Raw genomic sequence first — 26923 nt, 5'->3', positions numbered from 1 at the left:
CGCTCACCTAGGCAACCTCAGGACGCAAGGTACGTGGTCAACAGAGGAGGTTCACCTCCATATAAATATCAAGGAGCTGCGGGCTGTCAGGTTGGCCTGCAGGGCGTTCCTCCCCAACTTGCAGAACAGAGTGGTGGCGGTGCTGACAGACAACACTACGGCCATGTTCTATATCAACAAGCAGGGTGGGGCGCGTTCCTCTCCCCTGTGCCGGGAAGCCCTAGATCTGTGGGAACTGTGTATAGCCCACGGTATTTACCTGGAGGCATCTCACCTGCCAGGAACCAGGAACAGGCTAGCGAACAGGCTCAGCCGTTCGATCCAGGCACACGAGTGGGTGCTAAGGTGGGATGTACTTCATGGGGTCTTCCAAAGGTGGGGGTTTCCCCACCTGGACCTGTTTGCAACTCTGAGCAACGCCAGGTGCAGGGAGTTCTGTTCGTACATAGGACACGGTCTGGGCTCTCGGGGCGATGCACTGCAGGTCAGCTGGCCCAGAGGCCTACTCTATGCCTTCCCCCCGTTCCCTCTGATCCACGACACACTCCTCAGAGTGCAAAGGTTCAGGGCCCGGATCATCGTGATAGCGCCAGTATGGCCTCGGCAGTACTGGTTCACCACCCTGCTGGATCTGGCTGTGGAGGGCCCGTTCAGGCTACCCCTAGTGCCAGATCTAATCACTCAGAGCTGCGAGGCCGGGCTAGCACTCCACCCGAGCTACCATCTCTGCACCTAGCAGCGTGGCTCCTCAGTGGCTCTCAGTGACGGAGCGAGCCTGCTCCAGAGCAGTCCAGGAGGTCCTCTAAGAGCCAAAGCCGTCCACTAGAGCCCTTTACGAGGCTAAGTGGAAGAGGTTTACTTCGTGGCTGGAGGGCAGGACGCTCGCTCCAGGTGAAGGGGCGGTTCCGACTATCTTGGAATTCCTTCTCCACCTGCGGAAACAGGGCCTGGCCACAGCCTCCCTAAGGGTATACCTGGCGGCCATAGCGGCTTTCCACGCCGGGGGGGGCCAAAGTTCTATCTTTGCCAATCCCTTGGTTAAAAGATTTCTAAAGGGAATTGACAGAATGATGCCATATGAGAGACCTCCGGTCCCGGCTTGGGACCTTAACTTGGTCCTGACTGCCCTTATGAAGCCCCCGTTCGAGCCTCTGGCTTCATGCTCTTTGATGTACCTGTCCTATAAGGTAGCTTTCCTCGTGGCCATTACCTCGGCCAGGAGGGTGTCAGAGCTTAGGGCTCTCACCTCAGAACCATCTTACACGGTGTTTTTTAAAGATAAGGTGAGGTTGCGTCCACACCCGGGGTTTCTTCCCAAGGTTGTCTCGCACTTCCATATGTCCCAGGACATTTACCTGCCAGTGTTTTATCCCAAGCCACATGCGTCACCCAGGGAACAGGCTCTGCACTGCCTGGACGTTAGGAGGGCGTTGGCTTTTTATATAGATAGGACACGAGAGTTCCATAAGTCAACTCAATTGTTTATTTCAGTGGCGGAAAGGATGTGTGGGCAGCCAGTCTCGGCGCAGCGCATATCCTCGTGGATTACTTCCTGCATTCTACTGTGCTACGAGGGCGCGGGTAGATCACCGCTGAGCATAACAGCACATTCCACTAGAGCCCAGGCAACGTTGGCGGCGTTCCTGGCCTGCGTGCCAATCTTGGAAATCTGCAGAGCAGCAACCTGGTCATCGGTGCACACTTTTGCAGAGCATTATGCAATCACACAACTGGCCAGGGAGGATGCTGCCGTCGGGAGGGCAGTTCTGGGCTCTGCAGAATAATAATAAGAGAGTAATTAGTCACCTTCCGACCCCGCCTCCGGAGGGGGGGACACGGCTAGGGACTCACCTAATCAGAATGGACATGAGCAAGCACTCGAAGAAGAGGTTACTTACCTCGTAACTGTTGTTCTTCGAGATGTGTTGCTCATGTCCATTCTGCATCCCACCCACCTCTCCGTGTCGGAAGGAGCCGGCAAGAAGGAACTGAGGGGGTGGAGGGACCAGCAGGGATATATATGCACCGGTATACCGGCGCCACTCCAGGGGGCTCCCTGCTGGCCCTATGGATACTGCTAAGGGAAAAAAGCTCCGGAATCCGTGCACGTGGCGCGCGTACACCTAATCAGAATGGACATGAGCAACACATCTTGAAGAACTACAGTTACGAGGTAAGTAACCTCTTCTTGACACTGGTACTCCACCAAGACAAGAAGAGTAACCAGCATCAACAGGAGAGAAGTCTCCAACTTAAGCACACACAAAATGCTGCAGTGTGTATATCGGCTTCAGCTATACTTTATGGGCATGTCTATACTAGTAAGAAGATTGATTCTCTGGAGGTCAATCTTGTAGCATTCCATTTAGTGGGTCTAATGTAGACCCATAGAACAAATGTTAAGACCAGCTCTTGCCAGCATCCAGCACTCCTTGTTCTGTAAGGATAAGGGAAGCCAACAAGAACATGTACTCCTGTTGGCCTCCTGCTGTGTGGACGCCGCCACATCTCAGCTTAAGGTAAGCCAATTCAAGCTACGTATTTTGCGTAACTGGAGTTGTGTACCTTAAACCAACCTGCCTGGTCTAGTGTAGACTAGGCTTTTATGTAGCTGAAGTAGATTGACGGTGCAGGTAAGTATACACAAGGTCTATGTACCTGTATTTTCTAAATTTTCATATTATTTTCATTTCTAAATATGCCAATGGAGATTTCAAATCCATACCTGAGAATTTAAGTGTCCTTTCAGTAAGGTTGTGTGAATTTATGTGGTTTGCAAGAGGCATAGTAATTTACAGCAATTTAATGCCTAATGCTGATTCAATTAAAAAAAATAATCGTATAGGCATTCTTTTTGTGTCCAACTGCATGCTGCCCATTACTCATGCAGAATATAAAGTAACAATCAAACACTCAAATAGTAGTAGTAATCTTTAAAGAGGCACTTCACAATCTAAATTTAATATTTTTTCAAAGCACCTATGTTGAGAGGATTAAATCAGTTAATATTGAGCTTTAGGTTTATCCCAGAGGACAAAATGTAGAAAAGTATCTTAAAAATTTGTGATAATTAAGCAGTAAAGATAATCATATTTTTTTCAGAGTAAAGCTGATGAACAAAAATTCATAGATGAACTTCAGAAAAAGATTAAAAAGCTTGAAATTGAGGTTGAAAAGAAGAGTGAGGAGGTAGAAAAGAAGAGTGTAAAAGAAGACAAGGTATGTGATACAGCATTATTTAGTTTGTGATATTGAAAGGGACACCATTAACTTGAAATCCACCCAGCTTAAGAAAAACAACAAATCAGAAATGTCTTCAGAAATATAACCTGCTCCTCAGTCCTCTTAGCAATGTTTCTAATGTTACCACATATTTCTATATTGTATTAATGTTTCCCTTTTTGCTGAGTACAAAATTCATACAAAAAAGTGGGAAACTGACTCAACTGTGCAAGCTAACCGTGTCAGGCTACATACAAAGTTCTGTCAACTCAGTTCATAAAGTCATAGAGTAAAGAAACTGAAAACTTCATTTGTTTCAGTGGTAGCTATCTAAGATGTTATTTGTATCTATAGCAATTTAAAACATTTTGAGACAAAAATGTGGGGTTTCTTTCAAAAGATACATTTCCTAATGGATCTCTCTGCATGTTATCGATTCTGACTGAGTAGGGATGTATTTGTTCAGTCTCTTGTTTGTTTTCTGCTGTTATGGTAGCAGATAGTGACTTGTGTTGGTACCTAATAAGGTAGATGAGAGCAGAATACATTATTGTTCTCAAACTGCATTCAGTGGCTTTGTAAATATTCAAGATGCTTGTAAGCGAGAGCTTATACCTCCCATTAGGTAAGTTGAGGCACTGTATATCAATTATTAGTTTTTGAGATGTATTTTTGTCTTGTACTATGGATGTGTATGTATAAAATGTATTTTATTTATGTTTCATAACATGAATGTGCTTGTAAATGTTCTACATTTGTGTGAATGCAATTAAAAATACCAAATACACCTAGATCCTAGTCCTACAACTAAATCCATGCATGTAGATTCTTATCGTCAAATGAAATCCCATTGAATTCAGTGAGGCTGTCTATATATAGTTTTTTGTATCCATATGGTGGCTTATTGACTTCAGTCCAAGTTTCTTAAGGAGTAAGGGTATGTCTAAGCAGAGCAGACATTCATGTATGTTATATATTGATTCTGTAGACTGAGTCTTGGGTATAAAATCATTTTGAGCTCTTACCATGAGGCCAGCAAAAGAGAAATAATTGTAAGACATTTTTAGTTTTTATATATTATTTCGTGAAATTACTTACACATTTGTAGTGAGAGCAATATTCATCAGTGGAAGAATAAATTTCCAACAAGTGATTGATGTGGTTGATCCAAACTAAGGCAAATTAAAGCTAACATTTCAAGACCTATTATGTTGTTTGATATTATTCAATATCAGTTTTTTTATTCAGTCTTACTGTCCAATTTTGCAATGACATATGTACAGCATGTTCACAGGTTTCTGCAGGATTACAACGCTGGTCATAATTTTTGTTTTTCCATTGGTATGGGATTTATGGTAGGAGAGTACTTATTCCCTTGTTAAATAATCTTTTTTTTTACTAAAGACTTACACTCCTGCCACAGGTAAAGTCTTAGAATCTTGTTTTCCTTTATGAATCTAATTCACTAAGTCAAGTGCCCTGATTGTCAAAAGACATGCCCCAGCTAATCATTTAGGGTACATCTACACAGCAAAATTATTTCAAAATAACTAGCAGTATTTCAAAATAACTTAGTCTGCGTCTACACAGCAGGCAGTTATTTCGAAATAGTGTCAAAATGCTGTCAAGCTGGAGAACTTCCTACTCCAACTCCTGTAACCCTCATTGTACGAGGATTAAGGGAAGTCAGAGGAAGAGTGCTCTATTTCAAAGTAAGTGCTGTGTAGATGCTCCCAATTTTGAAATAAGCTATTTTGAAATAATCTATACAATCTTTTTTGTGGTAGGACAGCTATCCATCAACACACAGCATTGCACAATTGGGACCTTCTGATCCAAATGAAATACTAAATCCTACTAAATGCTAGGGAAGATAATCTTCTCTCACCCTCAGTCTCTTTCTCTCTCACACACACATACACACTCACACATACGTGCGCGTGATGTGGAAAAGAAAAGAGATGGGGCAAATAAGGGAGGTGAGACTCCTGGACAAAAAACTTTATCTCCACCTATAAAAATAACATTAATTTAGCTTTTTCAGTAACCTTTTTTGTCATAAGTCTTATCTTGTTTTCTGTTATAAAACTGAATTGGGACTAGTAAATAAAAATTCATTTTCTATGATAGAAAGTGAGTTTTTTGTCACTCTTGGACCAGCAAGTGTGATTTGCAGGGGCATCTGAGCTCCTGGTGATTTGGAGGAGGAAAGAGAAGTCTGCTGTATTTATTAAAATTAGCATAGAATAGCATCATAATTGTTTCTCCTATCTTGTGTTAGTGACCTACATTTCAAAGTGGAGAATATATTGTATAAGCATTCTTAACACTGGATTTTATAAAAATGTTTCAGTACTTTTTACAAAGCAATTTCTGAATTTAACAGAACTGTTTGCTAGCAGTATTCAGATGTACCAGATTGTGCATCAGGTTTCATAATAGCCAATGTGTGGCCCTAATAACCTAGTATCATTTTAGTTTATTGCTGTATTTAAACATCTGCTTTTGTTTAAAATTTTGAAATGGAAACTTTTAATCCGAAGTGCTACTCTAACTTGCACTACGGATTAAATTTACTAGACCAACAGTAAATGTTACTTTGTTTTTGAACATTTTACAGAGCTCTAAAGAGGAAATAGTTAGGTGGGAAGAGGGTAAAAAATGGCAAACCAGAATGGAAGGAATGCGGAATAAACTAAAAGAAAAGGAGAAGGAAATGGATGCTTTAACAAAACAGTTCAATACATTAAAGGAACTTTATTCCAAGTGAGTTGATTTTAATTAGATATAGTTCTAAACTGATGGTGTAAAATAAAACAACCCTGGTTTGTTGCTGTAAAAAGATTGTAACATTTTTCTTATCTTAACAAAATAGATTCTTATAATTTGACATTCCTGTTGAGACTACAAAGGGGTATCTTATTTTCAAGCAGCAAGTTTCCTTTATGTTTTTGCTATTGTAGTGCCTTGTTTTCTGTAGGAGCAGTCAGTATTTTATTAATTAGAAAATCTTTGAGCAAAAATAATTTCTCCATTGATAATTTGTGTATACTATCATATCAAAGAAGCACCAGCTGCTGGTGAGGACAGGGTTTTGTTTTGTTTGTTTGTTTGTTTGTTTGTTTGTTTGAACCACTATTTAGTTTCACTGTTTAGCAGCTGTACTAATTCTACAATATTGTGACACCTGCAACATTGTGGTAACCAAGCCTCCAGAAAAGCTGTTTTCATTTAACCATGTTTTCAATGCAAACATAGCATTTTTTTCCCCTAACCCAGAATTTCAGAGATGAAAAGTAACACAAGAATAACAAGAATTATATATATTTGTAAGTTCTTTTCACGACAGGTTGAACCTCTGTGGTCTGGGACTCTCTCATCCAGCAACATCCTTTGTCTGGAAGGATCACAGATGTTGCAGGACCGGAAGGCCTGAGCAGCAGAGGTTGCTAGCATTTCAGAGTGGAGCTGGCCGGCCCAACCAGTGGGGCAGCGGAACCTGTGGGACAACAGGGCCTGCAGCCAGTGGGGCAAGGAGGCTGGTGGAGGGGGGCAGAGCCAGTGGGGCCGCAGGAAGCTCCGGTGGGGCAGTGGGTCCTCTGGAGGCTCCAGCGGGGTGGGAGCTCCAGCAAAGTGCTGCTGCTGCTGTGAGGTCGGTGGGGCCAGCAGGAGCTCCAGCAGGGCTGCTGTGAGGCTAGAAGGGCCGCCGGGAACTCCAGTGCAGCTTGTGGGGTTAGGAGTTCCAGCAAAGCTGCCGCAGCTTGTGAGACCAGGAGCTCCAGGCAGAGCTGCTGTAGCTTGCAGGGCTGGGAGGCTGGGGAGAGGAGCCCTGGTGGCTGAGGAGAGAGCCCAGCAAGGAGGTTTGTGCCCTACTCCTCTCTCCCCTAGACCTCCCCTGGTCAAGAAAACTCCCTTGTCTAGGGTTGGTCAGATCCCGAGGGTGCTGGACCAGGGAGGTTCATCCTGTAGCTGTGTTACACTGGGCCTCTCTGTTTTTGTAAGGGATTACATAAATGTAAAATACAAATGAATACTTAAGCGGAACCTGCAAATGATTTATTAAATGTACAGCATTCATCCAGTGTTATTTTATGAGAAACCAGAAAATCTTTTATGAATAACTAGAAAATGTCTATTCATAAAATAATTTAAATCAAGGAAAGTTAAATGTGCAATTGGATTGAAGGTCTGGAATCTTTAGATCAAAGTGCTGTTCACTTTTAAATGGGGCAAATTGGCAAACAAATGTACCAAGATTTTAGTAAAAACAAATTGACTATTTCAGAGCTGATAAAGAGAAAATTGTTTTACAAAAGAAACTGAAGACCAGCGGTATTACTGTTGATCATGTTGTGGGAGTACAAGCATCAGAGTCAGAGAGGGAGCTGGAGGAACTAAGAAAACGGAATACAGAGTTAGAAAATGAAATTGCTCATATGAGGTAAGAGTTGTTCAAAAGGAGAGACCCCTTTTGGAAAACCGAGCAAACTTGTAATTTTTCCCCTTAAATAAATTGTTCGAGGAATAAATTCACACAAATGGAAACTGGTTCCCTGTGCACAGAAGTGAAAACTCAGGTCATTAGTTCAACTATAACACATTATCTCCAGAATTTTTAATTTAATATTTTGGAAATGTGTTCTTTTTTCAGTATGGATGCATAACTCGTCATCAATGGTAATGGAAATTTCACATAAATGTTGAGAAAATAGACTTTTAGAGTTTCTTAAGGCTAAATACTATGCCAAATTCAGACTTCCTAGATCATTAGGTTTATTTAATTCAGTTTATATAAATAAAATTGATTGAGTATAATTACATTTATCTAACAAAAAAACTAAAAATATTCAATCCAGGAAACCAGAAGTTCATACTTGTTTTACATTAAAAGATGCTTTCCTGCATTCATTTATTTTTGATACAGAACACAACAAGCTCTCCCACGAGATTCTGTTGTAGAAGAGTTACATTTAAAAAATCGATATTTCCAGGAAAAGATTCATGCATTGGAGAGACAGTTTTCAAGAGACACAGTTTCAAGACCTTCGGTAAGCAAACAACTTTATGTTATTACCCAAAAGTGTAAAATTGAATTAATCTCCTACTCAGACATATTTATCATCTGCCTATTAGTCTGTAGTATTCGGTCCATTTTGTTTCGGGTTGCAATAATCTAATAAGGTATCTGAAAAAAATAACTTTTTCTCCCTTTATTAACCTCATGGCAATAATGGTTAGCATTTTTTTAATTCTAAGAACTAAAATGTATTGCTGTTTTTCATGAATGTTATAGACTTAAAAGAAAAAAAAGAATGTGCTCAGTGCTATAAACACATAGGACAGACACTACCTACCCCAAAGGTATTACAGTCTAAAAAGATTGGTAAGGCAAAATGCACTGGGAGACCCAAAGGAAGGTCCTGGCTTATTGTAGTTTTTTTCCCATTTCATTATTTATTACCAGAACAGCCAACGGATTTTGCTGCGCCCTGGGCAAGTTGCGGGGGTGGCGCTGGGCCCCCAGATGAGGCAGGGCCTCAGGCGGAAGGAGAAGGCATATGGGTAGCCTCCCCCAGCCAGCCCTTCAGTGCTGTCCAGCACATGCCACCCATGGCTCTGACAGCAATTTAAAGGGCCTAAGGCTCCAGTTGCTGCTGTTGCCAGTGTAATAGTGGCCAGGAACCCTGGGCCCTTTTTAATTGCTGATCCGTGGTACAGCTGTCCCCTTTGCCTGCCCTGTCGGCAGGCCTGTTTATTACCTAACATTGGCTAATGTTTGGAGCCTCACAGAAATACTTGTTTAGGAGGAATTTGCTTTTCAGTAGAATGAGGAGCCAGCACAATTATGTAGAGAACAGTGTAGGGCACAGCATAGAAGAAGGTACAAAGTTGTGTGTGGCTCTGGGAAACATGATTCTTCTTTGAATGCTTATTAGTGTGGCTCTTGCTGTAGGTATGCATGCACCTCATGCACAAGATCAATTTTTTTTAATAGTAATATCTGTCAGGGCTGTGCATGTGCTCTATAAAGGGCATAAAGGGTGGAGTGGCTGCAGCCCTTCCTCAGTTGGGTGTGCAACTGAATAGGAGTGCCTCTATTAAATTCTTCAAGACATGGTCTGTTACTGCACAAGGTAACATTTCCTTAAAGGTAAAAGAAAAACATAAAACATTGTCTATAATCTTTACTTAGTAATAAGCTACTTTCTTCTTCGAGTGGTTGCTCATGTCCATTCGAAGTAGGTGTGCGCCCCGCGTGCACTGCGTCTTCTGGAGCGTCTTCCCTAGCGGTACCCGTAGCGCCGGCAGGGCGACCCCTGGAGTGGCGCTGCCATGGCGGGGCATAAATACCCCTACCGGCGCTGCCCCACCTCAGTTCCTTCTTACCGCCGTGACGGTCATTGGAGCGTCTCTATCTCTCTTAGTTAGCTAATAGTTCCCGTTCTCACATTTGTCTGTAAATAGTTCTAGTAGGGTATGTCTACACTACAGCGCTAATTCGAACTAACTTAGTTTGAATTAGTTAATTCGAACTAAGCTAATTCAAACTAACGCATCCGGACTAAAAAACTACAGGCAGTCCCCGACTTACGTGGATCCGACTTACGTCGGATCCCTAGATACGAACGGGGTGAGGCAACTCCCGCACATGCGCAGCAGCATTCCCGGGGCTCGCTCACCTGGGTCCTAGGATCCTCCTCCTCCTCGGGCCGGCTCCGACTGGGGTCCCGCAGAGCTGCCGGGCAGAGGAAAAGTGCCTCCCCACGCCCGCTGCCCCCCCCACCCCCCTGCCAGCAACAGGCTGCGGAACAGACAAAAGCAGCCTCTCTGCCCCTCCTCCCCTCTATACATGCCGGGCTCCCGGAGCGCAGTAGCGTCCCCGGGGCTCGCTCACCTGGGTCCTAGAATCCACCTCCTCCTCCTCTTCGGCCGGCTCCAACTGGCCTCTGCCTGCAGCAGCTGGCCACAGGGACAGGGATCCCGCAGAGCTGCCGGGCAGAGGAAAAGTGCCTCCCCACGCCCGCTGCCCCCCCCCCCCCCGCGGCCTCGCATCCTGCACGCCTCCCCCCTCTCCCCCTGCCAGCAACAGGCTGCCCCCTCCCCTGAGCAACAGGCTGCCGAACAGCAGACAAAAGCAGCCTCTCCGCCCCTCCTCTCCCTATACATGCTGGGCTCCCTGGGCAAACAAAGACTCCACCAAAACAAACAAAGTGCTGGCCTCATTGTGTTAGCAAAAAAAGGACCCTCCTCCTAGAACCCTGGGTGGTGTGTGGAAATAAAGCTATTAGCTCAAAGCATGGTGCAGAGCTGTTTGGTATTTGATGAGTTACTCCTTTAGTCCTGAGTTTGTCACAGGGACAGAAATAGATGTGAAATCTTCTGAACAGGGGAACAGACAGCAAAACAAACATTAGAGGGGAGTTAACCTTTCCCTATGCTATCCAAAACTAAAAAAAATGTTTGGCTAGAGTTTCCCCTACAATATGTACCAGTTCCGACTTACATACAAATTCAACTTAAGAACAAACCTACAGTCCCTATCTTGTACGTAACCCGGGGACTGCCTGTAGTTCAAATTAGCATTTTGCTAATTCGAACTAGCATGTCCACATTAAGTGGACCCTGAACCAGGGTTAAGGATGGCTGGAAGCAGTGCCGGCAGGGCATCAGATGAGGACTTAGAGCATGGAGCTGCTGCCTCAGGCTAGCCGAGGGCTGTTCTTAAAGGGACCCGACCCCCACCCCAGACAGACAGTTCTCAGGGGTGCCCCGCTTGCAAAGCAGTCCTGTCTTGAAGTGCCCTGAGTGCCCACACTGGGCACATCACAGCACTCGGCCATCAGACCGGCTGAACTTGCCGCAGGCTGCCATCTGGGGAGAGGGGGCAATTGGGAGGCTGCAGGAGAGGTTCCACCCCCAGAAACCCGCAGAGCCAGCCCAGTCCTCCCCATTGGGGGCTCGTACCCCATTCCTCCCTCACCTCCTTCCACTTACCCTTCCCTAGCCCCCCTTCCAGATGTACAAAATAAAGAAAACGTGTGGTCAAAAATAGAATCATAGAATCATAGAATAATAGGACTGGAAGGGACCTCGAGAGGTCATCGAGTCCAGCCCCCCGCCCTCAAGGCAGGATCAAGCTCCGTCTACACCATCCCTGACAGATGTCTATCTAACCTGTTCTTAAATATCTCCAGAGAGGGAGATTCCACCACCTCCCTTGGCAATTTATTCCAATATTTGACCACCCTGACAGTTAGGAATTTTTTCCTAATGTCCAATCTAAACCTCCCCTGCTGCACTTTAAGCCCATTACTCCTTGTCCTGTCCTCAGAAACCAAGAGGAACAAATTTTCTCCTTCCTCCTTGTGACACCCTTTTAGATATTTGAAAACCGCTATCATGTCCCCCCTTAATCTTCTTTTTTCCAAACTAAACAAGCCCAGTTCATGAAGCCTGGCTTCATAGGTCATGTTCTCTAAACCTTTAATCATTCTTGTCGCTCTTCTCTGTACCCTTTCCAATTTCTCCACATCTTTCTTGAAATGTGGTGCCCAGAACTGGACACAGTACTCCAGCTGAGGCCTAACTAGTGCAGAGTAGAGCGGCAGAATGACTTCACGAGTTTTGCTTACAACACACCTGTTGATACAACCTAGAATCATATTTGCTTTTTTTGCAACAGCATCACACTGTTGACTCATATTCAACTTGTGGTCCACTATGACCCCTAGATCCCTTTCCGCCATGCTCCTTCCTAGACAGTTGCTTCCCATCTTGTATGTATGGAACTGATTGTTCCTTCCTAAGTGGAGCACTTTGCATTTCTCTTTATTAAACCTCATCCTGTTTACCTCTGACCATTTCTCTAACTTGCTAAGGTCATTTTGAATTATGTCCCTATCCTCCAAAGAAGTTGCAACCCCACCCAGTTTGGTATCATCTGCAAACTTAATAAGCGTACTCTCTATCCCAATATCTACATCATTGATGAAGATATTGAACAGTACGGGTCCCAAAACAGACCCTTGCGGAACTCCACTTGTTATCCCTTTCCAGCAGGATTTAGAACCATTAACTACAACTCTCTGACTACGGTTATCCAGCCAATTATGCACCCACCTTATCGTGGCCCTATCTAAGTTATATTTGCCTAGTTTATCAATAAGAATATCATGCGAGACTGTATCAAATGCCTTACTAAAGTCTAGGTATATGACATCCACCGCTTCTCCCTTATCCACAAGGCTCGTTATCTTATCAAAGAAAGCTATCAGGTTAGTTTGGCATGACTTGTTCTTCACAAACCCATGCTGGCTATTCCCTATCACTTTATTACCTTCCAAGTGTTTGCATATGATTTCCTTAATTACCTGCTCCATTATCTTCCCTGGGACAGACGTTAAACTGACCGGTCTGTAGTTTCCTGGGTTGTTCTTATTCCCCTTTTTATAGATGGGCACAATATTTGCCCTTTTCCAGTCTTCTGGAATCTCCCCTGTCTGCCATGATTTTTCAAAGATCATAGCTAAAGGCTCAGATACCTCCTCTATCAGCTCCTTGAGTATCCTGGGATGCATTTCATCAGGACCTGGTGACTTGCTGACATCTAACTTTCCTACGTGATTTTTAACTTGTTCTTTGTGTATCCTATCTTCTAAACTTACCCTCTCTCTGCTTGTATTCACTACGTTAGGCACACCTCCAGACTTCTCGGTGAAGACCGAAACAAAGAAGTCATTGAGCCTCTCCGCCATTTCCAAGTTCCCTGTTACTGCTTCTCCCTCCTCACTAAGCAGTGGGCCTACCCTGTCCTTGGTCTTCCTCTTGCTTTTAATGTATTTATAAAAGGTCTTCTTGTTTCCCTTTATGCCTGTAGCTAGTTTGATCTCATTTTGTGCCTTTGCCTTTCTAATCTTGCCCCTGCATTCCCGTGTTGCTTGCCTATATTCCTCCTTTGTTAGTTGTCCTAGTTTCCATTTTTTATATGACTCCTTTTTTATTTTGAGATCGTGCAAGATCTCCTTGTTAAGCCAAGCTGGTCTTTTGCCATATTTTCTATCTTTCCTACACAGCGGAATTGTTTGCTTTTGGGCCCTTAACAACGTCCCTTTGAAATACTTCCAACTCTCCTCAGTTGTTTTTCCCTTCAGTCTTGCTTCCCATGGGACATTACCTACAAGTTCTCTGAGCTTATCAAAATCTGCCTTCCTGAAATCCATTACCTCAATTGTGCTGGTCTCCCTTCTACCTTTCCTTAAGATCATGAACTCTATTATTTCATGATCACTGTCCCCTATACTGTCTTCCACTTTCAAGTTCTCAACTAGTTCCTCCCTATTTGTTAAAACCAAATCCAGAACAGCTTCTCCTCTGGTAGCTTTTTCAACCTTCTGAAACAGAAAGTTGTCTCCAATGCAGTCCAGAAACTTATTGGATAGCCTGTGCCTCGCTGTGTTAGTTTCCCAACATATGTCTGGATAGTTGAAGTCCCCCATCACCACCAAATCTTGGGCTTTGGATAGTTTTGTTAATTGTTTAAAAAAGGCCTCATCCACCTCTTCCACCTGGCTAGGTGGCCTGTAGTAGACTCCTAGCATGATATCACCCTCGTTTTTTACCCCTTTTAGCTTAACCCAGAGACTCTCTACACAGCTATCTCCTACATTCATCTCCACTTCAGTCCAAGTGTGTACATTTTTAATATACAAGGCAACCCCTCCTCCCTTTTTTCCCTGTCTGTCCTTCCTGAGCAAGCCGTACCCTTCCATACCAACATTCCAATCATGCGTCCCATCCCACCAGGTTTCTGTAATACCAATGATATCATAGTTGTATTTATTGGTTAGCAATTCCAGTTCTTCCTGCTTATTACCCATACTTCTCGCATTTGTATATAGGCATCTAAGATACTGATTTGATCTTGCCTCCCTGTTGTGCCCTGACCCTCCTTTCTCCTTCCCATTATAGGCCGTAGTCCCCCCCATTTCCAACCCATCTCCCAGTCCCGCACATGCAGCACTTACCTGTGGGCTTTGTTCACCTGCCCCCAACAAACCTAGTTTAAAGCCCTCCTCACAAGGTTAGCCAGTCTGTGTCCAAACAAGGCCTTCCCGCTCCTGGAAAGGTGAACTCCATCTCCGCCAAGCAGTCCTTCCTGGAAGAGCACCCCGTGATCAAGGAAGCCGAATCCCTCCTGGCGACACCATCGTCGCAGCCAGGCATTCACCTCCAGGATGCAGCTCTCTCTGCCCGGGCCCCTACCTTTGACAGGAAGGATAGAAGAGAATACCACCTGTGCTCCAAACTCCTTCACCCGTACTCCCAAAGCCCTGTAGTCACACTTGATCCGCTCAGTGTCACACCTGGCAGTATCATTTGTGCCCACGTGGATGAGTAGCATGGGGTAGTAGTCAGAGGGCCGGATAATCCTCGACAATGCCTCCGTAACATCTCGGATACGGGCCCCTGGCAGACAGCATACCTCTCGAGATGAGCTGTCAGGGCGACAGATGGGTGCCTCCGTTCCCCTCAGAAGAGAGTCTCCAACCACCACTACCCTACGCTTCCTCCTCGCAGTGGTGGCAGGAGACTGCTCAACCTTGGTGGTGCAAGGCCTGGTCTCCTCCACTGTGGGGGGTGACTCCTTGTCTCCTGCTGAAAGTAAAGTGTAACGGTTATGTAACAACACAGTGGGAGGGTTAGGAGCAGGGGTGGAACACTGCCTGCTGCCGGAAGTAACCAGCTGCCAGTTCTCACCCTGCACCACCGCCTCCTCCATAAGTGGCTGGTCAACAGTCCCACATCCTAGGACAGTGACCTCCGTGGACTCCACAGGAATACTGTCCAGGAATTCCTCATGGCTTCGAATGCTCCTCAGCCTGGCCACCTCCTCCTGTAGCTCTCCCACCTGCTGCCTGAGAGATTCCACCAGCAGGCACCTTTCACAACGGTTGTCTCCCCCAGCCTGGAGATCACTCAGTGGGAATTGCAAGCCACAAATACAGCAAGACCACACCAGGACCTGGGTAGAGGCATCCATGCTCAGGTTCTCTGTCTGGATACAGGCACAGGTGGAGGAGACAGGAGAAGTACTGGCACAAGCGCTTCGGGTCTTCATCACCATCAGTCACTCCCTCTGCTCAACTCCCTCTTCAACTCCCCTGTCTGCAGTCCCCTGTCCACTTCGCTCCCCTGGTCGCACTCCTCTGGCTTTTTAAAGCCTGCTTGCCTAGGTCAGGCCTGCCCCCTTCTGAGTCACACAGGGGAAGGCTGAGCCTGAGGCTAATCAGAGGCAATCAAGGGAACAATGGCAGGCTCTCAGTCCCAACTGCCACAGAAGCTGAAACTGAAACTGCTAGCACTCACCTGGAATCAGACTCAATTCACACTTCAAACTGTAAAATTCAAACAGTCAGGCACACACACACACTCACACCACAGCTTGTACTCTCACCGGGTAGCCTCTTCGGCGGTGGGGTCGCTTTGCTCTCCCTCTTCAACTCCCCTGTCTGCAGTCCCCTGTCCGCTTCGCTCCCCTGGTCGCACTGCTCTGGCTTTTTAAAGCCTGCTTGCCTAGGTCAGGCCTGCCCCCTTCTGAGTCACACAGGGGAAGGCTGAGCCTGAGGCTAATCAGAGGCAATCAAGGGAACAATGGCAGGCTCTCAGTCCCAACTGCCACAGAAGCTGAAACTGAAACTGCTAGCACTCACCTGGAATCAGACTCAATTCACACTTCAAACTGTAAAATTCAAACAGTCAGGCACACACACACACTCACACCACAGCTTGAACAAAATTCAGGGAGACTAGGAAAAGGAGGTGGGAGAGGGAAAGAGAGAGGGTGGGAGAGGGGAGGGCAACTAAAATGATCAGAGGTTTGGAAGAGGTCCCATATGAAGAAAGGCTAAGGAGACTAGGACTTTTCAGTTTAGAAAAGAGGAGACTGAGGGGGGATAGGATAGAGGTCTATAAAAGCATGAGTGGTGTGGAGAGGGTGCTTAAAGAAAAGTTCTTCATTAGTTCCCATAATAGAAGGACTAGAGGACACCAAAGGAAAGGAAAGGAATGGGTAACAGGCTTCAAACTAGTAACAGAAAGTTGTTCTTCACAAAGCAAAGAGTCAACCTGTGGAACTCCTTGCTGCAGGAGGCTGTGAAGGCTAGAACTGGAACAGAGTTTAAAGAGAAGTGAGATAAAGTGATGGAGGTTGGGTCCATGGAGTGGTATTAGCCAGGGGGTAGAAGTGGTGTCCCTGCCCAAAGTTTGTGGAAGGCTGGAGAGGGATGACACGAGACAAATGGCTTGATCACTGTCTTCGGTCCATCCCCTCCAGCGTTCCTAGGGTTGGCCGCTGTCAGCAGACAGGCTACTGGGCTAGATGGACCTTTGGTCTGACCCAGTACGGCCATTGTAAGCTCAGGGCTCAGGGTCGGGGGTCTCACTGGACCACCTAGATTTTCATGCACACCTGCTCCTGGGTGGCCAGGCTGGCAGCTTTCCTGCCCTAGACGGCCACTTTCCTGTGCCTAGTGCGGAGGTCGTGGACGAGGTCCATGATGTCCGCACTAGACCAGGCGGGTGCCCGCCTCTTGCGGTCCCGGGCAAGCTCCCGGGAGCCGCCAGCCTGGTCCCGGGAAGAGGGGGAGGGCTGGGGGGCATCGGGTGGCTGGCTCGAGCCGTGCCAGGTGCAGGGTCTGCTGGCTGGGTGCTGGCACGCTTGCACCTGGCACAGGCACCGTAGCCAGCCCGTGCCCCTTTAAGGGGTCCGGGGCCGGGAGGGGGGCAATAGAGTTTTCCTGGTGTTGGCCAGAGTGGCCACCAGGGAAAGCTGGGGACGGCTAGCCTCCCACTAGTTCGAATTAAGGGGCTACACACCCCTTAAGTCGAACTAGTAAGTTCGAACTAGGCTTAGTCCTCGTACAATGATGTTTACCTAGTTCGAACTAAGCGCTCTGCTAGTTCGAATTAAGTTCGAACTAGCAGAGCGCTAGTGTAGCGCCTATCAAAGTTAATTCGAACTAACGTCCGTTAGTTCGAATTAACTTTGTAGTGTAGACATACCCGTAGTTAGATAGTTAGGTTCTTTGTTTTGTCCCTTCCTCCTTGGGGGTAAGGAATGCCAGGGCCGCAAGGCTTCAAGACATGCGCTGACTGCGGGAAGTTTATGCCCAGGGGCGACCCACACAACAGTTGCCTTAAGTGCTTAGGTGAGGCTCATCTGGCAGTTCCCTGTAAGATCTGTAAGTCCTTTAAGCCCCGCACCAGAAAAGAAAGAGTTTCCCGCCTGAAGCTTCTCCTCATGGAGACAGCGCTTCAACCGGTGCTGCCGGAGCAACCTACGGTGCGCAGCGCACCGGCTTTCACGTGTGAGGCCTCCCACCGGCACCGTGCATCCGCATCCAGGTCTCGGCACTGGTCTCACTCTCCTCCATCCAAGAGGGCAAAGAAGTCCCGCAGAAGGTCCCCTTCAAAGAAGTCAACTTCGATCGGGCACCGCAGTGTACCACCGGCGGCGAGGAGGCCTCGATAGTCCCGGTCGCCTACCCTCGTACCGTCCATCCACGCCGGACACGTTTGAAGCGGTGCAGGACCTTATCAGCCTCACGACCTCCCCTCCGTCGTCGGTTGACACAGAAGGGTCGAGGTCGCCCTCGCCGGAGGCTGAGCTAGCGACGACTTCGCCCCCGCATGGCCCAGGTCGGCATGCTAAGGCGACTTATGCGTCGGGACCACCCCATGTGGGGTCAGTACCAATCGCTACTACGGCACCCCTTTTGACGCCTAGTCGTCAGTCTTGGTCAGCTTCGAGTTGCGCTCGAACTTCGGTGCAGCTGAGCTCCTTGCCAGCCCCCTGCCTGGCGGTACCGGTGCCGTACCCTCGCAGCCGAGTGGCGTCCACTCAGGCATCTCTCCCCTCCACGGCGGGCATCCTAGAGCTGGCGTCCATCTCCATGCCTTCATCGGCACCGGCATTGACACAATGGCCTTCAGCGGTCCATACAGCACCGCCGCCAGTACCGGCCTGGGTACCCCGGTACCGTGCACGTCAGTACTGTCTCTTCCGGTGCCAGGCCTAGGCACCCCGGTGCCACATCTGTCGGCGACGAGTCAACCGGCACCAGGCCTGAGCATCCCGGTGCTGCAACTGCCGGCAACGACTCTTCTGGCACCGGGCCTGGGCATCCCGGTGCTGCAACTGCCGGCAACGACTCTTCTGGCACCGGGCCTGGGCACCCCGGTGCCGCAACTGCCGGTGGCGACTCATTAGGCACTGGGCCTAAGCACCCCGGTGCCGCAACTGCCGGCGGTGACTCAACCGGCACCGGGCCTCAGCACCACGGTGCCGCAACTGCAGGCGACAACTCATCCGGTGCCGCAACTGGGGTCGACAGTTTTCTCGGCACCGGGCCTGGGTCCCCCGGTGCCGCAACCAGCGACAAGTCTCCCGGCACCGGGCATGGGTCCCCTGGTGCCGAAGATTGCCCAGCCCTGCCGTACTCATGCGGGCAAGCCTGAATCCATCGCAAATTTTGCTCCGCATTCCTCCTCGGCTCCACCCTGGCTGGAGTCCAATTACTCGTTGGATTCCGACGTGACCTCCATCCGGTCGGGGTCTTCGGGAGCATCCTCGGCCCACAGGTCCAGGTCCAGACACTGGCGGGACCACACTCAGCAAACCTGGCCCCCACATCCGCAGTGGCCTTTTTGGACCCCCTGGGCCTACCATCAGTGGCAAGGACAGTTACCCCACTCTTTGGGGTCTGGGGCTTCAGGTAACCGTTCCCAACCGTCGGCATCCCTGTCCCAGGCCCCCCTCCTCCCCGCTTCGGATGCCGCAACCCGATCCAGCAGTACAGGCATCGGTACCGGAGGCGGACCCATTGGGGACGCAAGTTGCCCAACCGGTACCGCAGTTGGCGCCAACCGGTCCTATGTCAATCCAAGAATCATCATCGTCGTCATCTCTGGACAAGGCGCTAGCAGACCCGGCACCGAGTCTGCCTTACATGGATGCCCGTATGCACGAAGAACTGCTTCGGCGCATGGCTTCGAACCTGGCCTTTCCGGTGGAACTGGTCATTGAGGACACGGATCCAATGGTGGACATCCTCACTGAAGATGCGCCCACGCGGTTGGCCTCACCGCTCAATAAAACGGTGTCCAAAATTACTAATGCCCTGTGGCAAACACCGGTGACCTTGACCCCTACCTTAAAAGGGGTCGAGAGGCGCTAGCCTATCCCGGGGTCCTTGGTCTTGCAGGCCGCGGCCCAAAAAGAAAGGCTCCCTCAGCCTGGCCCTTCTCCAAAGGCAAGAGAGCCTAAGCGGCTGGATTTGATGGGCCGTAAGGTTTACGCCACAGGGGCACTACAACTCCGCATCGCTAATCAGCAGGCGATGCTAAGTCGGTATGCTTTTAATACCTGGCAGGCCGTCGAAAAGTTCAGAGACAGACTCCCAGTGGAGGACCGTCAGGAGTTCGCGGCCATTGCCTCTGAGGGCAAAGTTATTGCACGAACCGCTCTCCAGGCGTCCTTGGATTCGGCAGCCCGCACTATGGCGACTGGTGTCATTATGCGTCGCGGGGCATGGCTGCACGTCTCAGGAATTCCCCCGGATGTGCAAATACGATCTAGGACTTGCCTTTCGAGGGCAAAACTCTGTTCTCAGAGTACACTGACTCTAGGCTCCATACCCTGAAGGACACAAGGTCCACGTTAAAGTCCTTGGGCATCCACACCCCTGCCCCGCAGCGTTGGCAGCTGCCCTATAGGCAGCAGGGGAGAGCGCAGCCCCAGGTCCTCTGTGGGGATTACTGCAGGCACCGCTCCCGGGCCTCTGGTGGAGGTTCCGGGGCGGTTGCGCACCCCTAGGGGGTTAGGGGTCGACGTCATCGCCCCAGGACGGATAACCAGCAGGGAGGTCCCCATGGTCCTTCCCATCAGGGCAAGCCCCAATTTTGACACCCTTTTCGAGAGTCCCGTACTGGTCTCCCGCCCTGGCCCCACGGTTAGGCCCAGGCTATCCCTTTTTGCCCGTGCATGGGCTCTAATTACATCAGATGCGTGGGTTCTGAACATAGTAAATGGAGGCTATACTATCCCATTCCTGGGCCCACCACCTTCAAAACCCCCTTCTCCGTCTTTATTGAGGGACACCCCTCACGAACACATTCTTTGCCAGGAGAACACATCCTCCTCAAAAAAGGGGCAATAGAGGAGGTTCCCCCACATCTGCGGGGAAGGGGATTCTACTCCCGATATTTTGTTGTCCCCAAACCGAAGGGAGGAGTCCGTCCCATCTTGGACCTCCGAAATTTAAACAAGGCAGTCATAAAACACAGGTTCAGAATGGTGACCTTGGCCTCGGTCATCCCAGTGCTACAGTTAGGAGACTGGTACGTGACTCTCGATCTCAAGGATGCGTACTTCCACGTGGCGATCAGGCCCAGCCACAGGAGATTTCTCAGGTTTATGGTGGGCCAACACCATTTTCAGTTTACGGTGCTCCCCTTTGGTTTATGTACGGCACTAAGGGTGTTCACCAAATGTATGGCAGTGGTTGCCGCGTTTCTCCGCAAACAATGGGTGCACGTGTTCCCATACCTCGACGATTGGCTGATCCAAGGTCGCTCGTACGAGCAGGTAAAAGCTCACATGGCACTCATGAAAGCCCTCTTCCTAAAACTAGGGCTCATGATAAATGACAAAAAGTCGTCCCTGATTCCCTCCCAGCATCTAGAATTCGTGGGAGCCCTTCTCGACACAAGGGTGGCAAGAGCGTTCCTGCCCAAGTGCAGGTTCCTCTCCATAGTGGAGCTGATTTCAGGGTTAACCCGGTCCCCTATCACGACCCCTCGGGTCTGCTCCAGGCTCCTGGGCCATATGGCGGCATGCACGTACACGATGCGCCATGCCAAAATGAGAATGAGACCCCTGCAGGCTTGGTTGGCAAAGGCCTTCAGCCAATCCCGGGGTCTTTGGGACTCAATAATCACAGTGCCCCCAGAGATTCTGAACTCCCTCCTATGGTGGACCCAGGAAACTATGATACGCAGTGGGGTCCCTTTCAATGCCCCTCGCCCCTCCCTTACGCTGGTCACCGATGCAGCCGACCTGGGATGGGGAGCACACCTGGGGCAGCACAGGACTCAAGGCCTCTGGTCCCCCTCCGAATGAACCCTGCACATAAACGTCCGGGAATTGCGAGCGGTGAGAAGAGCCTGCGAAGCCTTCCTGCCAAGACTCTCTCACCGCTCGATCCTGGTTCGTATGGACAACACAGCAGCGTTCTTTTATCTCAACAAGCAGTGGGGGGCACGGTCACCCCCCCTCTGCAAAGAGGCCCTGCGACTCTGGCACCTGTGTATGAGGCACGATATCATGCCACAGGTGGAATACCTCCCGGGGTGCAAGAATCTGCTAGCAGACACGCTGAGCAGATCCTTTGGAGCCCACAAGTGGTCGCTCAAGGACTTTGTTCTGCGTCAGGTTTTCCACAGGTGGGGTTATCCCCTCCTAGACCTGTTTGCCTCGGCACACAATGCCAAGTGCCGGAACTACTGTTCCCTTCTGGGACTGGGGAAATATTCCCTGGGGGATGCCCTGACGGCTGTGTGTCCAGAGGGCATTCTCTATGCTTTTCCCCCGTTTCCCCTAATTTCCAGGGTGTTGACCAGAGCGAGGACTTTTTGGTCCACGATCATTCTCATAGCCCCCAGGTGGCCCAGGCAATTCTGGTTCCCCATTCTAGTGGACATGCTTACCCAAGACCCAATAGCGCTCCCTCCAGTCTGGGACCTGCTAACTCATACTTGGGACGAGGGGACCATGGTTCACCCGGATCTCAGGTCTCTCCACCTAATGGCCTGGTTTATCCATGGTTGAACCAACCTGAAAGGGAATGTTCCCAGGAGGTTCAGATGGTGCTCCTCAGTAGCAGGAAACCCTCTACTACATGGTCGTACGCTGCCAAGTGGCGGCGCTTCTCGTCTTGGGCGTCCCGGAGAGGAGTACACCCGCCCTTGGCTCCTATTCCAGCTATCCTTGACTATCTTTTCCAGCTTCGGTCCAGTGGCCTTTCCTTTTCTTCTATCAAAGTCCATGTGGCATCTCTCTCCGCCTTCCATGCTGATATGGCAGGAGTTTCCCTTTTTTCTAACCCGGTGGTTAAAAGGTTTCTTACTGGTTTAGAAAAGTTGTATCCCTCGGTGAGGGCCCCGCTTCCCGCCTGGGACCTCAATGTGGTCCTCCACAGGCTTATGTTACCCCCCTTTGAACCACTGGCCACGTGTTCCCTGAAGCACCTCTTGCTGAAAGTTGCTTTCATCGTGGCCATTACATCGGCTCGAAGGGTTTCAGAACTAAGGACGCTAACTGTCGACCCGCCCTACCTTGTTTTTTCACATATCAACGTAAGGCTCCGGCCTCATCCAGCCTTCCTTCCAAAGGTGGTGTCACCGTTACACCTGTCCCAGGAGATTTATCTCCCGTTTTTTTCCCCAAAACCTCACGCCTCCCCTAAGGAGTGGGTGCTTCACTCCCTGGACGCTAAGCGAGTGCTGGCGTTCTACATTGAGAGAAACAAGCCGTTTCACAAATCCCAACAATTGTTTGTTGCGTTTGGGGACAGGGTGAAAGGGTCGCCTATATCGACACAAAGGCTATCAAACTGGGTTGTGCAATGTATCACAGAATGTTATCAACTGGCTAGTAAAACCCCACCCAGGGTAAAGGCACACTCTACCAGGGCGCAGGCGTCCTCGGTAGCTTTTGGTGCTCAGGTACCAATCACGGAAATTTGCAGGGCGGCCACATGGTCTTCCCTCCACATGTTTACGGCGCACTATGCGCTAGCACAGCAGGCCAGGGAGGATGCAAGTGTGGGCTCTGCAGTCCTCGAATCTGTAATGTAAATATGTTCTGTTGTTATTGTTGTTAATACGTGCCTTATCTGTGTTGGATTGTTCAAATAAATACGTTTATTTGTTCACCTTTTTCATGACTCTGGTGGTCTGATTGCTCCGACCCCTCCTCCGTGGGGTTAGCTTGGTAGTCACCTACTTCGAATGGACATGAGCAACCACTCGAAGAAGAAAAGAACGGTTACTTACCTGTAACTGTTGTTCTTCGAGATGTGTTGCTCATGTCCATTTGACTCCCATCCTACCTCCCCTTCGTCGGAGTGTCCGGCAAGAAGGAACTGAGGTGGGGCAGCGCCAGCAGGGGTACTTATGCCCCGCCATGGCGGCGCCTCTCCAGGGGGCACCCGGCCGGCGCTACGGCTACTGCTAGGGAAAACGCTCCAGAAGACACGGTGCACGCGGTTTGCACACCTACTTCGAATGGACATGAGCAACACATCTCGAAGAACAACAGTTACAGGTAAGTAACCGTTCTTTTCCTCCCTAATGAATTATTTTGCATCCAATGGTCAATCTTTCAGTTCTTGTGCAGCCTATAAAGCTGGAATTCACCATTCATAAGGCCTCTCCTTTCCAGGGGTAGTGTTCTGTAATGGATAACCACTAGAGCTATTTCTCCTGCTCTTTTATAGATGTCCTGTAAATCTCCTGTATGTATCTAGTCCAGACAGTAACCAAAGGCTGTCTCCATGAATGTTCATTGTTCTTACATCGGTTGGGTCTGCTGTCAGACTATCCCTCCTAAGGTGATACATTTCACTCACAGATTTGAAATACAATATCCTACAGGTTACATCAATCTAAAATTGTTTCCCACACAAACATCCTGTGATAAACATGAAAGTAAGATAGTTTTAATGTTTGGCAGAGACCACAGCAGACCCCTTTCCATGTAATATTAAGAAAATGGTCAGACACGGATGTATGAAATGCATGGGCGTGTTTGTGTCATGCTGACTGTGAAACAAGAGTATTTTTAGCTTTTAGGATAGAGAAGAACCTCCAGCTCTTTTAAATGTCCTGCAGATAGAAACAGCACTACTGTTAGCACTTTGATGTGTAGGAAGGAGACAAGAAGTCAGCAGTTATGCAGTACTGTGAGATTGAGAGACTGGGAGAATACTGTGTAGTCCATAGCAATAGAGAATTGAGGAGGGTTTGAGGAAGCAGTAATGACCTTAATGCATTCCTAATGTCAAATTTCCTGGTTCTTATTGAACCTTCCACAGGTGGACATGATGTTATATATAGATGTGCTGTCTTATTTCTTTTACTATCCACTTTTTGTGCTTCATTACACCTTTCTTCTACTTCAGAGTGCTGCATGTGACTCAGCTGCATTGACTAACTCCTCTTTTGCTAATAATGTCAATAAACATAAGCATTTGAAATATCCGTGGAAGAAAACTGCTTTAAGTAAGGGCAAATTAAAACACCACCCTACTCTTAGTATTGCAAATTACAGTGGAATAGATGAAGGTGAAAATGTTACTGATGAATGCCATCAGGCTACTAGATATGCAATTACTGAACTGACTGCAGAACAGGAATCTGAAGATTGTGAAAAACTTGAGGATTCAAATAAGTGTAGGTTACTATCAAAAGGAAAAAGGAATAGCTCTCTGAAAATGGAAACTGATGAAGAGGATGTCAGTGATGAACAAGAAAATGTAACAGAGCCTGAAGAGGATGAAGGTAATGAAGGAGAAAAAGAAGGGAAGCAAGAAGTACGCATGCAATCAGCTGCTAATAATGAAGGAAGTAGAGATGAATCTTGTTCTGATAGAATGAGCTGCAATCAGCCTGATTCAGGGGAGCCTTCTAATCAACTTAATGATTATATATCAGAGAATATAAAAATGAATAATGGAGGGGATAAACACACTGAAGATAAATGTGGAAATCACCAAACTGATACAGAGGGGACTGAACCAACCCAAGGACTTTATGAAATGCCCCAGGTTTGACACTGTAGCAGACCTTTAATCCTTCACTTCCCTATTAGCTGCATTGTTTATATGTGTAAATTATACAGGCCAAACTATTTATTTTAGAATAGTTTGTTTCTTCCTGTTGTGAGCTTCTTTAGCAATCCATGTTGTGACAATATATTTTATATTAGAGAGAAGAATATATTTTCCTATTGAGGCAGTTATTTATTCCTATGTTTTTATTGGGGATACTTAATTAATCAATTCTAACTATGTGTAGAATATCAGTTTATTTTATCTTTGATCGGATCCTTAACTCAATGATTTTATGTATTTCATTTAAATCATTACTGGAGGGTGGGGGCTGAGGATGGGGGGTTCAGTAGACAGGCATCTCTAGGGGGAGAGGACAACCCCAGCCCTCTCTCACTACAGCAGCTTCAGGCCAGGTGAGAGGTGCCTCTCCATGGCCACTGCAGCTCTAGCAGGCACAGCTGGAGGGACATCATGGTAGTGACAATTTATAAGTATTTCAAAATTGTCTCTGTAAAAGTACAGTAGAAATAATTACACATCTTTTACTTGCATTGTAATTTGTTCATCTTATTCAGTGCTCAGATTTTGTGGTCATGAATTTGATGCAAAATACCTAAATGAATAGTTACAGTTCGGTTTAGTCACCAGAGCAGTAAGGTGGTACTCAAAGAACCTGGTGTCTCTTCCTGGCTCTGCCACTGACCCTTTAGGAGACCTCAGGCAAATTACTTCACCATTGGGTTTCCCCATTGTCAAATTTGAATAATGATGCTTGCCTCCTTTGTAAAAAACGAAAAGGTGACAAGTGAAGTATAAGAGCTAGGTATTATTAAGGGGGGAATGAGAGGTAAAGAGGGCAGCTGCCTTTAGGGCCTGGATATTTAAAAGATCCTGGGGTTTCTGGCTGCTGCAGCTGCCACTTCAGGTTGCACCTTTGAAATCTGGCACCCTGTGGTCTGGCAACATGGACCCCAGATGCTTCCTGGACCAGATGCTCCTGGTCCAGGAGCCTAATGGCAGGAGGGCCAGCAACACAGCCAAGACTTCGGACAGCTGGGCTGGAGGAGCCCCACAGCAGTGTTGGGGTTGTAGAACCCCGGTGGCCCACAGAAATGCGGGGCTGGGAAACCTTGGCTACCCATAGCAGCACAGAACCAAGGGCTCAAGAACTCAAGCCACCTGCAGCAGCAGGGGACTACAGGCTGGAGAAGCTTGGCCACCCATGGCAGTGCGGGGCTGGGAAACCTTAAGTGTCTAAGACGTGTGGGGCCAAAGAAGCCTGGACACCTGCAGAAGTGCGGAGCCGGGGGCTGGAGAGCTCCAGCTTCCTATAGCAGCATGGAGCCAGGGAAACCTGGCCATCCGCGACAGCATAAAGCCGGTGCTGGAGCCGGAGACCCTCTGGTTGCCCATGGCATCCTGGAGTTGCGGGGGCAGTGACAGCACAACAGACAGCCCAGTTAGGGAGAGAGTAGAGGGGGCCACAGGCAGGTCAGCTGGCTCTGTGCAGGTTGCAAGGGACACCTCTCCTGGTCTGGCAAATTCTCTCATTCAGGACTGGTCAGGTCCCGATGGTGCCAGACCAGGGAGGTCCAACCTGTACTATAGTAGTGGCAGCAGCCAGAGTCTCGGGCTCTTTAAATTGCTGTGGGAGCACTGAAGGGCTAGCTTGGGTACGCTAGCCTCCCCACCTCATCCTTTCCACCTGAGGCCCTTCCATTCTGGGGGCACAGAGCTGAGCCAGACCCCCATATTTCCCAAGGGTCTGGCAAATCTGTCAGTTGCTCTGCCTTCACTTAATTTAAGCAAAT

General features: G+C 48.3%; 1 protein-coding gene across 5 annotated transcripts in view; it reads left to right on the top strand.

The window, feature by feature from the left end:
- CEP290 (centrosomal protein 290) overlaps positions 1-26923 on the top strand; it is a 129968-nt gene that overhangs the window by 85289 nt on the left and 17756 nt on the right. For all 5 annotated transcript variants that reach the window (XM_006114000.4, XM_025180148.2, XM_075932772.1 and 2 more), the window contains 4 exons: positions 3103-3219; positions 5843-5988; positions 7508-7663; positions 8147-8270. In XM_006114000.4, coding sequence (XP_006114062.2) covers positions 3103-3219; positions 5843-5988; positions 7508-7663; positions 8147-8270 — 543 coding nt within the window. The remainder of the gene's footprint in view (positions 1-3102; positions 3220-5842; positions 5989-7507; positions 7664-8146; positions 8271-26923) is intronic.

The sequence above is a fragment of the Pelodiscus sinensis genome, chromosome 1 (assembly GCF_049634645.1).
Source record: "Pelodiscus sinensis isolate JC-2024 chromosome 1, ASM4963464v1, whole genome shotgun sequence".
Taxonomy (NCBI): domain Eukaryota; kingdom Metazoa; phylum Chordata; order Testudines; family Trionychidae; genus Pelodiscus; species Pelodiscus sinensis.
This window is presented reverse-complemented; position numbering and strand designations above follow the sequence as displayed.